Below are 16,114 nucleotides of genomic sequence, written 5' to 3' on the forward strand. Positions count from 1 at the left end.
CCAGATATCGAAAGGTAACGTTATCTTAGAAAAAGGGGCAGAAGCACCCACTCAGGGAACATTGTTGACATTTCTACAGCCACAAAATCAAAATAAATCCAGATGGCCTGATCATCATGATGATCATAAGAGGGCTAAACAATGAACAACAAAACACATTTGTGTAATCATCAATAAAAAAATGACACCTTGATAATTGTGATTGTTGCACATACATTTCATGAAAGAGTGTCCAGCCAATGCTTATCTCTAAGCAACTAAGAGTATTCCCTGGATGGGATGCAAGTTTATCACAGAGTATCTCCATGTACCTTAAAGCTGTCATAGCTGGGGTTTACACTTCTGACCTCCATCTCCAGGAGCAACCACTATTACCACTTTACATGTCTGGATGTTTTTGTCTTTAGTTGTGTTGTTCCACTGGAACTGGGCTTATAACTAGAGGGTCCCAGTATGGTTCAAGGGCCCAATCCCCCATTGCTTCCCAGATAATTGCTGCCCCATAGCTCCTGCTCCTGGGCTTGTGTGTGTTCACCACTGGTGCTTAAAAGAATGGGTTAAATGTAGAGGTCAAATTCACTATCACTAATTGGTGTGTGTGTGTAAAAATAGCAAATTCGAATTCTGACTGAGCTGAATTACTCATGACTTTGTCAGTGTACCTACCCAGCCTCCAGGAGGAGCTCAGCTGTGCAAGTCCTCTTTGCCCTGGGATGAAAGGACTTATTCAGATAATCGTCTTTTCACCGCTCTTTGTATTCATCCCCTGGGACCGACTGTGAAACTGTGTTCCCTCACACTCCAGGGTATCCAGAACTTTCACTAAGACAAACCTGGGGGCTGATTAGGGCTTTATTAATGATATCAGAAATCACCAAATATATTGCTCTATCTTGAAAGTCGTAGAAAGTTTTTTGGTTTTTTTTCAAACTAGAAGTCTAACCAATCAATATTCAATACTTGGTGAGAGCGACTCCTTTAACTGTTTTGGTCACAGAATAATTTAGTTCATCTGTGCTCTGAACACAATGATAAATTCACCGTATTTCAAAAATAGTCATCTCTTGGTAGCAATGCATAAAAGTCTGGAAACTTTTTCTTTTGAGTAGCAATCGGGGCAATTCCACAAATGTATAGCTATTAATAGTGATGTTTTCTTGTCAAAATTATACCTGGAATGAATAGAATGTCTTCCAAGTGCTAACCTGAAAGTGAGTCTGCCAGTTTCTATTTGCACTGGTCAAACAACTGTGATCACTCAATCATGATTACAACAAAATCATTATATGGCACATGCAGATGGAGCACAATAAATCAAATATGAGAACTTGATTGTGTTCTAGTGTTGATTGTGCAATGAAAAATAAGTTATTATGTTATAAATCAACAAAGAACTACAAGGGTTTTTTTCATTCATGACTATTCTCTGTAACTGTAAAGCCAGTGAAGAGTTTTTTTATATCTACAGAACGTTTGCTTTTTCTTTTTTTTCCCTCCACTGAACTTAACTAAACTAGGAAAACTGGCAAGGGGATAAGGTGGGTCAAAAGAGGAAATGAAAAGCGGCGAAGAGGCAGAGATAGACGATACAGAAAGAATGCAGAGGAAGGATACAGATAATGAGGCAAAAAAGGAAGAATGAGATGTGAAGACTCAGTGCTCTTGGCAGAAAACCACAGAGGGAAGAGGAGATTGCACAAAGCAATTAAATGACAAGGGAAGTGTGAGTAGAGGACAATAAAATAACAGGGACAAAAAAAAAAGAGAGATGCAGTTAGTGCTCAAAACAAGACAATCTTCCCAAAGAGAGGGAGAGACACAGTCAAAGAAAAATAGAAAACTGTAAGGGCCAAATTTGTTTTTCAGTCCGGTGAATTTAACACTGCGCTGAAATGTTTCCAAAAATGTCTAACCCTGAAATGGCCAACAACGTGTGTGGTTCTACCTATTTTCTGGCTATTGTCACAACAGTTGACTAAGTTGTTATAATAGCCAGACGTAATATATCTCTACCAGTAACAGGGGACACTGTCTAATCCTCCTCTCCATGCTGCTGTCAGCAGGCAGTGAGTTACAGTGGCCTGCTTCCGGCAGTAATGGTGCCTCTGGTAGATGGTGGGACACACAAATCAGTGACTGTAATGTATCAATATTGCTCTGTGTTTGAACCACAACTCATGGGACAATCAGTATGTTTTCACCTACAGAATTTCGCTAACACTAACGAAGACACCGTAGGTCAAAAATGGGCCAACGAGGAAAAGAAGACAAACATGTCATCCTCCAACTTCCTGATGAAGAAGAGGAGACACGGTCCTTCTTATTATTGTGAAAATAGACACCTGGTTCCTGCGCAACACACTTTCTCTCAATATCAGCAGAACAAACTACATTGTATATCAGTTCCTATAAAAAAAAAAAACAGATATCAAGCAAATTTGTCCCAAATTAAATGGACAGAATATTGCAGTCAGCTCCTGTGGATCATCACTGATGAATCTAAATATGCTGCTTTGTTTTTAAAGTCGAGACATTTTCTTCCACTCTCTGCACTTCTCACTCTATATAAAACTTTATTTGATCATATTTTATATGGTGTAACACAATTCTAACTCACCCAGAAAAAAGAGCTATAAATCATCCAAAAGAAAGTCATACTTTTCCACCATCTTCTAAGCCTTGCTCAGTATCATTACCAGAATGCCCGTGTAATGTAGCAGATTAGAAACTCAACCATAAACTGTATGAACTCATTCCAGCCCTCACCTTCTGATACACACACACACACACACCTATACCACCAGGAATAAAAAAGTAATTACTGTAGGGGAAAAACATGAAGGTTAAAATGTACCAACTTTAGTATTTTGTGAAGAGAACCACAGATTTGTAATGACCTTGATGAGAAACTAAAAATGTCACATTCCATTTCCATCTTCAAGAAGCAGCTGAAAATGTAACTCCTATCATTGTGCAATTAATGTTTTGATTATAAAGAAACTTACATATGTATGTATACATATATATATACATATATACACACACACATATATATCTATATATATATATATATATATACACACATATACATATACATATACATATACATATACATAATGCATTTCATGTTGATGATGATGAGTGAATAAACTAATCTAAACTATTATCACAGAAAGACGGTCTGGACTAGAAGAGGACACAGTACGAGGAGACACAAGACCTCAGCTGAGAAACAAATCACAGTGATCCGGCACAGCTCTGTGTCAGTACTGGATAAATGCCAGTGTTAGTGTTGTTTCATTTGTACCTTTAAAGAATTAGAATTATATATATATATAGTTTGTTTTGTACACTGGAAGAATATTTGAAAAGGCAGAGTGTCAAACAAGAAAAGGGCTGGCTGTTCCAACTACTTCAAACTATGTAATCTGAAGAGGTATGGACATAGAAAACACAATTTTCACTTTTTCTTTTAGATGTGTCCACGTCCAAGGTACTTCAAGGACACCATGTAAGCTGAGCTGTAAAACTCAAGAACATCACCAGCCACAGGTCAAGGTTTTTTCTGCACCTGAGCTACAACTTTATTTTGACGAGTTCACACTGGAATAGGCATTTCATTACAGTGTCTTCCATCATGCGACTGTGCAGGCAGTGATAGCAGAGGAGACCATTATTTGATGTGAGCTGTTGAACACAACCCGACGCAAATTGATTTCTCTTCATTTCCATAAAGTGAGTAATGCAAAGTTGAAGCCTCCAGCCTCCACCATCTGAGCATGACTCATATCCAGTCACGGCAGCAGCTTCTATAGGCACAGACTTGATGGTGGTGATGTTTAATCTGCTTAACAAGAAGTCAAATGAAATATACTAACATCTTGTGACACCGGAACAAGAGTAATGTTGAGTGACGTGGCCACTGCTGTTGGTTATGTTGCTAACGACAGTTTGTACAGTAAGGGACTTTGCTATACTGGTTGAATTATACATTACTTTTTGTAAATGGGGCATTTAAAACACTTCCTCACTAGCTTTTCATTAATTATTACACAATTTAATTTAGGAAAAAGTACAGCTCAGCATAATTTCAGAGGAAGGACAGTGACCTCCTGTTCTGCCTTTGACCTTGTTCGAGTGAGTTGTAATGCTGCTACTCTGGCCAACATTTTATTCTAAAATGCACTGGCATTACAGGCCCCTGTGATTTCTCTGGGACTCGGTCTGATCAAAGATCTCTGCCGCCCTCCAATTCCACCCTGCCCTGACCTCAATAGCAGCCTGGGAAATGCTTGGGTCACAGAGTGCTTGGTATTAAAGGTCAAATATTATCTGAATAATTGTCTTAAATAATTAATCGGCTTTTACAACACATTTGCATTGGAGGACACTGGCTCCGCTAGCGACCGCTGGCTGCGCTGCCTCTGGCCGACATGTGGAGATGCAGATTACTACTCTGCAAGGAAGCTCCAGCGCCATGGTTGCAGCTGGCCTTATGAGTCACTGGTAGGGGCGTCACGATCACAACTGTAAATTGAATATTGATTGAAATGACATCGTAATCTCCAAAAGCAAAGGCAGAATCGAGGACACCCCCAGTGTGACCTGCAGGCTTGCCAAAGGGGGAAAAAAAACAGTGTTGTGGTTGTAGCTATTGTAGCATGACTACACGTTACCTCCCCCCGCTAACCTGAAGCTGCTGCTAACTAATAGTAACCATGGTAACTGCTGATTTGGGTGACACATTGACTGAACTCCAACACCCTCCTGCTTCTCTGAAATCACTGGTTCAGACTCCATGAAACAAACCAAACCTCTAATAGAGCCATGACAGATCCAGGGTATGAGAGCCCGTTTGGAGTTCCTCAGTGTGTTGAGCTTAGAGATGCACTCAATGAACCTCGTAATGAACATCCTCCAAACACACATGCAGTCCAGTCAACAAGCAGTGCTGATGCTGCAGGTGTCTCAAACTCAAATGACCTTGGGGCCACCTAGCATCTAGTCTGCCCAGTAGGGGGCCAGTCAAGTGAAAAACTTAGATATTTCACAGAATTTCAAATTAACAAAGCCTGTGTTGACATGGAACAATATATATTTCACAATAAAATTGTATCAATGATTCAAAATGTTTCTATTTCTGAAAAAATATCAAGTACCATGAGTGTGAGACCTCAGCGTTAGAGTCATTGGAGAAATATGGAAACACTCCTTTTTTAATCACTGCAATCCTTTATTTAATATTGCTCTATTTTTAAAATATTTTTAATATAGTATTATATAGTAACATTATGGTTGTTATTGTTGAATTTTGCCATTGCAATTTTACTTGGAATATCATGACATTGACTGACATATTTCCTTGAGGAGCAGGAGTAGGGGACTATTGGCAGGTTTTTAAATGCTTAAATCAGTATTCTATAGACTTTTAACAATCCACTATCGGTCAACCGGTACTTGGTATTGCAGCACCCTCGTGAGCAAAGTTCTGCATGAATTCTTCCTCGGCTTTTATTTCTCTGGTAGTCCAAGCCACTTCTGTAGGAACTTGCTGACCTAGCCTTACGCATGATTTATACTCATTGATGTTTTCAATTTATGCTTCGATAAAAGGTTTCAGTCATCACACAGTGATTTATCTTCCACTGTTTCATTCTGATCGGTACTGTCAGTTTGTTAAATTGCATCTATGTCTGTTCCTTTTTTTGGTTTCACTAATGGATGGATTTGATGAAGTTGTTGATATAATAGAGGAGAAAGATTGATTTTATTTGTTGTGTCACCTTAGATCTTTTCAATACAACTTCCATCATTCAACAAGCACCAGCCTCTCAAAACAAAACACAGACACCCATTTTCTTCTTCTCCTTTGGGGAATGAGTCTCTGGTTGTACCTTCCTACACACCTCAGGACAGCCAATCATGAGCACTGTTAAACTACTGTGATCGGAGTGCAACCACCTATCCACTTGTAAGTACGGGTGTAAATACACCCGATTGTTATCAGATCTGCCAAATCACTTCAGGAGGTGGTCGACGAGGTACTCGGGGGCAACAAGCGGCGACAAAACAGCACATTCTCATCTGGATTTGTCAGTTTTCCATTTGTCAAAGACTTCTTCACCTGCATCGAAAAGCAAAGAGGAGTCTATACAACAGCGCTACTTCACGTGCAGTGAACGTTATTGTTCTTGTTGTTATGACAGAGGGGGAGGCGACTCTTGGTAGTGACACCAAGATTGCTATCTGATCACAGAAAACACATTCTAATGCCAGGTGTAAAAGGGGTCATTGAGTGACAACACATTATTAGGTGATACAGATGGAATTTGTTCAATACCATAAAGGTACAGAAGTTCGATACCCAGCCTAATGCTCGGTTGATACCCTTTACTGTGGAAAATTGGGACATTGTAGACCAAAAGGGGCCAACGGGAGGCTTTTCCCAGACTCTTCACTGGTTCCTTTGTGATGGATGGTTTCTAGGTGTTGCCAAGTGTGAAATGGAACTTTGTTAATGGTCTTTTCTTTCCGGCAGCACAGGGGATATGGATGTTGCTGGTCTGAAGCTCATCCACACTCAGGTGATCAGCTCCCCCAGGATTAATCTGCTCCTTGGGACAGATGTTGCTGACAACTCAGGTGAGTCAGGTGATCTTTAACAGCCCTAGGGGCTGTTAATGGATGCTAGACTTCATGCTATTCTGAACCACAGCAAGAAGTGGGCCCACTGGAGTGGGCACCCGGTAATGATTCCCTTTTTGAGCTTGTGCTCCTTTAAGTTGTTGTAACAGTTTAAATGTTTCCTTAGCTGAGATTTTGTTGTGGTACGTTCAACTTAACTATTTAGTAAGCTTATTAAAGCCTTTATTTGGTAACGTCCGCAGACAAGCGAATATGCGCTATTGTGCATCACCGCAGGATCTTAGAAACCACTGGATTTCAATCAACAGAGATCCAATTACATCATTGTGAAATATGACCCATCAGCAGAGGCCTGCAACATAATTCTGGAAGGCAAAAAGTATGGTGATACGGCTCAGTCTTCTTCTGCATGTGTGGTAATACCTCAAAAACACATGATGAAATCAATCAGGTTGAACAGGGACACAGAAAACATTTTATGTTTTATGTTTCAATGCTTCTGTGATTCACCAACCTGTGGGCAATCCTGAGTTTTAGAGTGTAACGCAGGGATTCAGCGACAACGTGACAAAAGAGACATTTACTGTATGAACACACACTCACCCCAAGTTTGCGGCTCCGCATGCGCACGTATCCTTGCTTGACGATGTCGTTAAAGTTGGAAGCCATCTTTGGAGGGGGGATAACCAGCTGGCCGTTGTGGTGACCATCCAGAACTTTCCTCCCTCAACCAGACTCTTGCTTATCCTTCCTACCTTTCCAGAGCTTCCAGCTTCTGTCCTTTGTGGCTTCCAGTCCTATCAGTCCGTGGATTTCCTTCTGTACACCTTTACTTCTGTCTCTGCTCTTTCATAGAACTCCTAGCGTTTCTTTGATACATTTTACCGCTCCCTCCGTTTCCGTTCACTCTCATTTGTTAAGTGTGTTTGTCGACTCCTCTGTCTCTCACTGTTGTGCTTATTCTTTAGTGCATCCTCCTTTGACTCACTCTTCATTAGACTGGTCTTTCGTCATCTTCCCGTTTGGCATTTCTAAGAAATGGACAGGAGAAGACATACATTTGTACAATAAAATCATATAAACATACAGTACATAAATAAATAATATGAATATATAATTTACCGGGGAGCAAGAAGCACAACATTATCATCCATTATTCATGTCAGTGGCACAGAAGTATTCAGGTTGCCTTCAACCTGTTCTCTAATCACTCTGAGATGATCCACGCTGTTTCTCGGATCATATTCTCTTCACCCACTAATTTCAACGTTTGCTTTGGTGCAGTTCTTCCTGATAAAAGGATAAAAGGCTACAGAAGACCTGTATCTGCTGTTTGTGTATCTCCTGAACTGCACTTATCACCTTTTACACTGCAATCCCACATCAACGCCTCTGAGCTTTTTGTTCTTCGCTGTACTGTATTAATGTCTGAAGCTATTGAGAGACAAAGAGTTGAATCAAATGGATGTCTTCACTTGAACATCAACATCATCTTTATCATCTCACAAAGGTTGGAGTGATATACATTTATCTGAATAAGATGCATTTAACTTTATTCCAATGCACTAGATTGACACGTTTAAAATAAGGAGAAATGCTTACGTGTGTGTTGATATTTAGTAGTTGTATGTTTCAATTAACTGAATAAATAAAACATGTTACAGTTTAACGTCGTCCTAAAACAATCCTATTTTTGCATGAACAAAAAAAGCACAGTATTTAAAAGCTAATCTTAAAAAATTAACAAATGTTAAATTATTCCTATGCAATAGGAGGAATCACAGCAGAAAACAAATTAGGAAGATACACAAAACAAGCACAAAATATAATATATGTGTTCAATAATTTAGTATGGCCCGCAAGGGAAGCAATAAAATTTTAAATGGCCCTTGATAGAAATAAGGTTCTCCACCCCTGGCCTAGATGCTTGGAAAGAGAGGGGTAGTGGTTGTAGTCTATACCTTCACTGCTGGATGGCAGTAAACCCTAAACACTGAAGCTTTAATAAAAATGCAAATCATCCCCATATACTTTCAAAGGCTGCAGTAATGTATTCTATAATTTTCCACATTAAATTCAAAAGAACCTCTGTATTCTCTTTGTTTAAAATGTGACGCTGAACTGAATATTCACATCGATTCTTGCTGTTGAAAGTACTTTCATTAAAAACAATCTTAGGGATGACGATTGCCATTTCCCGGAATATAATAGAATTAGCTTCAGCTTGTTTTGAAGAATAATACGGCAAAAAAGAACCATCAATTTAAACCAATTAAATTAAAACACATACTGTAAATCCAATGATAAAACAGAAGATAAATACATTTTATTATCTGCTTTTATTTTGGACGTAACAGTATCCAAAACAAATTTGGTCCAATTACATTCACATCTAGTTGAATTGAAGTGTGTGCGTGTGTGTGTACATATGGCCGTGTGTGGGAGTGGGAGCGTGTAGGGCAGACATTTCCCATCAGGCTCAGTGGTAAATCTCCCTGACAACAGTGGAACAGAGACATTAAACTTTAAAAGGGGGGTCATTAATACACACACACACACACACACACTCTCGCTCTCTCTCACACACACACTTATTATTATTCTTAGTGGCTAAAAGGCCATTAAGCTTTAAACAAACACACAGATGGAGACTAAATAGAAGAGCATGGGACCCATACACAGATTTCAACCAAACATATGGTGAATATATATATATATGTATATACATATATATGTAATATTAATATATTCATTATTTATCCGATTTGAAGCTACTCTGATCAATAATATATATGAAAAATATCTACATGTACCATGAAAAGGTCCCTCATGAGCTCCTTGCTGATCATGAGGGATTTGTGAGTTGGTTGCTCCTCTGCGCTTCAGTGTGACTCCACTGTTGTGTTTACAGAATGCTGTGCTGCCCCAAGAGGGCCATTGATTTCTATAACCCTAATGAATGAAGAGCTAAGAATCCCAAATGTCCTATTTGGAGCACCGTTCTATTTTTATTTTTTATTTCTAACTTGTATTTATAAAAGTTAATTAAGCAAGTTATGGTTAATTCTTTAAGCTGGCACGTTGTCTGTGCGTGAGAAAGACTGCTGATATATGAATCTTAACTAAATCTGGTAACCACTACATTTCCAACTGTGTGTATGGGTGTGTGTGAAACAGGGGAAGCTCATTTCAGGCCCTGTTATTTAAACATAAATTCTGCAAACGAACAACGAGAACAAGGAAACGTGATATTTAATAAACTGAAAATGAAACTATGATAGTGTTTTTATTTATGGAAAAAATTAATGGTTTTACAGTAAGACTCCAGGAAATGAATGAAAGTCAGTGTAATGTCCTCTAAAGTCATGAAAATCGGACTATCTGTGTGTGTGTGAACTTCACCTCTTTAGGACATTTTCTGGAATAATCACTGGATCAGTAGTCCTCATGGATACCAAAAACCTGGTCCTAATGAGGCAGAACCTCATTTCGGAGGCACTGGTTTAGGGCCAATATTTGAACTGTGGTTAGGTTAAGGTTAGGGTTAGACATAATTAGTTATGGTTAATTGAGGCATTTATTTAGGCTTTCCAAATGAATGGAAGTTATTGGAGTGTGCGCTGTGACCTTTATACTTTCCTAAGTGCACTTTCGGACACATCATCTGGTTACAGTCTACATATTTACAGTAAACATGGGTTTTCTGATCGTGATGACCAGTCAAAATGCATTCCCACGGCACTAATTTACTGTACACTGCAGAACTTTCACTGTCAGGACTGGGTTTACCTACTGAGCCACACCCTCAAGTTTGCAGAAAGAAGGAACATTCATAACTTCTTTACAATCTTCTCATCAACTCTCATTCATATCATAAAAAAAAGACAATATTCCCAAAATTACAGACTGTTCCTTGAACAAGAGGAGTGTTTAAGCAATGATGAGAGAGAGAGAGCAACAATAAAAAGTAAGAAAACAAAGAGGAGTTGAGATAAAAACGCTCTCTTTCTCACAAACACACACAGTAGTCATTAAACACAGACAGACAGAAATGTTGTGTTAGTGTTGTGCAGTTTTAGCCTCCTTACAGCTATTAAAAATAGGAAACACAAACAAAGTATACATGTAAACATAAGAACAACATACTGTATAAAAAGAAAATATATACAGAATAGAGAATACAGAACAAAACTGTGGGAAGGCAACTGAATAAACTGTCTGCACTAAGTCATGAAGGTGAAGAGGTTACATCAGTTCCATAACAGAGAGTCTACAGTGTCACAAGGAGTAGAAGACAAACTTAACCATATGTCCCCATAGGGACAAAAAGACCTGACAAAGTGACTGTGTTCACACAGCGTTAGGTCCCCACAACATGACTAACACCCACACAGAACACACACGAGCGCTTCTTCCCAGTCCGCCCCAAGGCTAACACTTGGGAAAGCGTCAGTCTGTCTGCTCATAACTATCTGTCACAGATAACGGTAGGGATAAACACACACACACACACACGCTCCCACACTCAAACACAAACATGTCCCTTGACAGCAGGGAGAGACCAACAAGACTGTCCGTCTCCAACCTCATATCAGATGATTGTGAATGAATGCATGCACACACACACACACACACACACACACACACACACACACACACTCTATCTAAAGCCAAACCACTCGTAGTTTAAATCTGAATTGCAAACATGGAGAGAATCTAAGCAATGGCAAAATGCACAACGTGATTTGGTTAGAAAAAGAGGTAAATCATCATATTACAAATGGGTTTTTTTGTGTGTGTGTGTGTGTGTGTGTGTAACATCACTGACTGAGGCGACATGACAGCCTATATTTTCATGCAGCACAGAGTACAGTGACTTTGACAGCAAAGTGCCAATTATGTTCATTTCACAGCATGTCCTGACACCGCTTGCTCAGAAACAGGCAGAGCAGCCAACCAGAGAGATGTGTCAATACAAATTAGGTGCCACAGTGTAACGTACTGCAGGTACGAAGAAAATCTGCCTCTGCCTCAACTGAAGCCTCAAGTGATGCTGGTACAACAATGCTGCTTCTGCCAGGCACGAGCACACACACACACACGCACACACACACACACACACAAACTCAAAAAGAACATTATTTAACCCTAAACAAGCACTAGGTTACCAGGCTAGAACCAGTTTCAACTAGGTGCCTAGTGGACTATACTAGCTGTCAATCACACTCATGTCCTCTCATATGTGCCATACTTTATTGTTCATTTTCCTCTAAATGGAATCATACGTTACAAAATTAACCCTTAGATGCGCCTTCCAAAAGGTTACCACATCTAGAGCACCAAAATGTGCTCATAAAAAAATCAAGCTAGAAAAATTATTTATATATATTTTTTTTTAGACTAACATCAGTCCTCATCATACCTATCAAACATTAACGATTATTTTTAAAGTTTTTAACCATTAAATTGCAAAGTGTTATTATATAATGCATCAAAAATAGTGATTTGTATGGGTTTCAATGAGCACATTTATGTGTATAGGTGTGTGAGTGTGAGTATTTTAGTTAACGCTGTTTACAATACACTACAAATAAAAAACATACATAAAAAAAGGAGAACACTCAAAAACGCACAACCTGGCATACATTTTTAACAACATGCATAAAAAAATTATAAAATATTCTAGAAATTAAACACAAAAATATGTCTAGGTATTTTAAGGGTTAACATCATGTGCTACTGAAACATTTTACTCTGAACACTAGCCAAACTCCCCAGACTGGTTTAGGTTTAGAATAACGTGTTGGATGGTTGCTCTAAAACAAGGCTCTAAAATGGCGTCAAATATGAATTTACGTAAGAATTTATGTATAAATAAGTGAAATGGGCTTCCCCTGCTTCAAAGACCTGCAACCACCACTGTAGTTAAGGTAAGAGTAGGTGGGTATGTTAATGAGAGATGAGCTAACAAGGATGTGACATTAAGGTGCTTTTTCAAATAATTGCACTTCCTCACCCTTTAAGTGTGGAGCCTTTGTTTTCTTCCAGTGTCTTAAAATAAATTGACAGACTGTGATCATGCCCACAATAAAAATAGAAAGTGCACACTAGGATGTGTTTGGTGCTAAAGGAAGCCTCAGCATAGCTTCATATTTTGAGTGCTTAGTACAGTTGCCTTTACGGCAAGAAGGTATCGGTGTAGGTGCTTGTGGGGGGGTTTTCTTCAGTTTTCCTTGCTTCTGACCAAGGCACCGACATTAAATCTGGACTTGTTCCCCTGACCAGTGCACCTACCTCTAGGTTCCTATAACAGAGGATGGTTAACCAGTATCCCCACAGGTTTTAATACAATTACCTTAAACTTAAGCACGTGTCACTGGCTGATTAATAAATAATAACTGTACGATGTAAATTTTTTAACAAAATACATCGTTCTCCCGCTCATAAGCAGCCTCTCTGGACAACGTTTAAGTAAACAGCTATAATTTATCATCTGTAGCTGGATCAGAATAAAGCTGGAGATCAAAGATGCCAGAGAGAGAGAGAGATGAAAGCAAAGGACAGATCAATTATATCAACTGCAGGTGCTTGAGTAACAGGTGTGAGACAGTGTTATCTGTCCGTCCCACATCTCCCATTTACTTTTAATTTTTTCCAAACATTTTTTATCTGTAATGACATTCATATTGATTCTGACATCCCCCAACTCTCACTTTCAACTTGAGCGACCAGATTTTTCCTTTTTGTTGTTTTGTTTTTGGTCTCAGACAAAGACTAAATTAAATTGAGATGAGCCTGTGAAGAAAAGGAATGAGGCTACATCAATACTAATTAATTTGAAAATGATTTGCCAACAGCTGACTCTCTATACGAGAAGATCCATACCAACACACCTGAAAACGTATATATGTATAAACACATCATATATCACATGAACACGTGTGCTTGTATTAACAGGAAGTAGATTCCTTTGTTTGAGAAATACACACTAATGAGAAATGACAACGGTGAGTCAGTCAGAGCAGAGATTTCTAGTATGAAACTGTCCACAAGGTCAAACTGAGACTCAAAGTACAGCGAGCGTGAATGGAGATTTTAGTTGACAGTTGAGATTGTGATTGACGGCAACTTTTCCCATTTCTGCCCATCGAGACTGAAATACTGCACCAGATCTTTCAAACCAAACTGGAGCCAGCATGTTCAACTTCCAACTTCTCAGGGCTCGAATACACTAAAGCAGAGTGGACGTGCGGTGTAAGAAAATACTAACACTAGACACTAGAATATTACAAAATGTCACCCTAATTGTGTAACAAAGAAGATGATATTACAAGTATTTCAACACACTAATGGAAAAAAACGCTCCATATCTGACACAAATCTCTTATTATCTCACGATACATACTGTCATACCGGCAGGGTGAACATATTTCACTCTTGCAACAGGCAAAACGTCCTGCAGTGAAGACAAAACATTGACTAATCTCCCTGCATCTGATTCTGGACTTGAAAGGAAAATAAGCATTTTTTTTTTTTCCCCCTACAGAAATGTTTGAACATTCCTTTAAATACCACTCTTTATCTGCAGTCATGCAACAGCAGTAACTCAGACACACAGGCAGCAGCTGCTTTATCACGCGTCCATCTGTGGGATCTCATCAATATCTTGGTTGTCGGGATGAAACGAGCCTATTAGAAGCTATAACTACTCTTCAGTGTAACAATTAAACAATTGTGCACGGCAACTACCGCAAATTGTATATCAGGACAATTATTTCCAGGGACTTTTTCAGCTCTACATCACAGAAACACACGAGGTGGAAGGAATCCGAGGATAAAGGTCAGCGATCACGCAAACACGCGAGAGCCACCTCCCTCCCTCCCTTCCTCACTCCCTCCCTCCCTCCCTCCCACTCATCCGAACTGTCAACGTGTGACAGGCGTGACACACCAGCACGGACTGTTGTTTGGAGGCAGGGGAAGCAGCACTGAGCAAACATAATAAAGCCGGGCATCGTGCCCACACTCATGATCACACCTACAGAGAAACACAGAGGAAACAGCTAATGAGCGCAGATACTGAAGGGAAACTGTGTGGATTTTAGGCTTGTGCAGCTAATTTGCTAATTATTGCCTTCCAACCTTGACTGATGTGACATTTTGTTTTTCCCTCTCTCTCTCTTTTCTCTCGCATGCCTAAAAATGTCAAAGAGTAGTGCTGCAATGATTATTAATGCATTACTAAATGAGTCAACTCTTTTCATCATCACTTTCTGATGTTTTCTGGTTTCTTTGCGTCATATAACGAAGAAATGATTAAGAATTAAACTGATTTTGGTTTATGGACCAAACAAGACATTTGTGAACATAGTTGTTTCCAGGTTTGGTTAACACTGATAAAGATTTTTCAGCATTTTGTGACATTTTACACAATTGGGGAAATAATTATGAAAATAATCACAAGGCCTAGTCAAGAGTAAAAGTGATTGATATATAAATAAATTCAGGTAATTTAAGATTTAACGAGATGCAATTATCGGAGGTGCAAAAAACAACTTGGGCAACATTTTCATTTTCAGGCTGTAGTGACTCAGATATTCAGTGTTTTTGTTTCATGTGACTCAGATGTGAGGACACAGGCCTGGACAAAGATCTGATCTTCAAATGTGGTGTTCACATCAGATACGTGTGTGTTCCTAGATCAGCTATATATCAGTGGCCATGCCATGTGAACTCACATATCAGAATCCATGAGGCTTTTTGCCAATATACACATGAAGTGCAGCAAAATAAAACAATAACGGAGGAGAGAGAAGTGCTAAATCTCACCCACGGCTCTTCAGCAAATGGCTCCTTGTAGCTTTTGAAAAAAAAAAGAAAAAGTATATTTTTATTTTCTTTTTTTATTTCCTTTCAAAGTGAACACCTCTTATTTAGAGATCAAGGCGATAAATAAAAGTGTCGAAATTTGGGAAACCATTTCCCGACACTTGAATGAAGTCATGTGTACATGAGGAAGTACACACTAGGAGTCCTGTCCCTCTTTGGATCCACATACTTTATTTATCTCTATTTATGCCAGGCAGGTTTACTCAAACATGAACTACATAAAATCCAAATATTGTTTAATTTTATTAATTTTACAAAAACAATGGAAAGACAAGCAATGTGTTTTTTCTCCACTTCATAAGAGGTTGGGTATTACAGAAGAGGACTAGGGCCAAATGTAAAAAAATAATAATCATGGAAAATTCACCACGATTAACACCACTGTAAGTGCTTTTGTCACCTGTCAAAAAAAACACCTAGTTGGACATTTCTGCGATTACCAGACAGACAGAGAAACATTCTTTACATTTATAGATAGATATGGTAACTATGCTATTATTATAAGTGTCCCAGAGCGTCATAAGTTCCCCTGACATGATCTTTTAACACAATTTAAAATGGCAAAAAAGCACAGAATCGC

General features: G+C 38.9%; 1 protein-coding gene across 3 annotated transcripts in view; it reads right to left on the reverse strand.

Annotated features, from left to right (window-relative positions):
- Positions 1-16,114, reverse strand: part of dok4 (docking protein 4) — a 47,801-nt gene that overhangs the window by 20,659 nt on the left and 11,028 nt on the right. For 2 of the 3 annotated variants that reach the window (XM_058630030.1, XM_058630032.1), the window contains exon 2: positions 7,249-7,676. In XM_058630030.1, coding sequence (XP_058486013.1) covers positions 7,249-7,314 — 66 coding nt within the window. In that variant the 5' untranslated portion in view covers positions 7,315-7,676. Of the gene's footprint in view, positions 1-7,248; positions 7,677-7,767; positions 7,884-16,114 lie in introns of those variants that run through there. The other variant, XM_058630031.1, reaches the window with a different exon arrangement.

This window comes from Solea solea, chromosome 5 (genome assembly GCF_958295425.1).
Source record: "Solea solea chromosome 5, fSolSol10.1, whole genome shotgun sequence".
Taxonomy (NCBI): Eukaryota; Metazoa; Chordata; class Actinopteri; order Pleuronectiformes; family Soleidae; genus Solea; species Solea solea.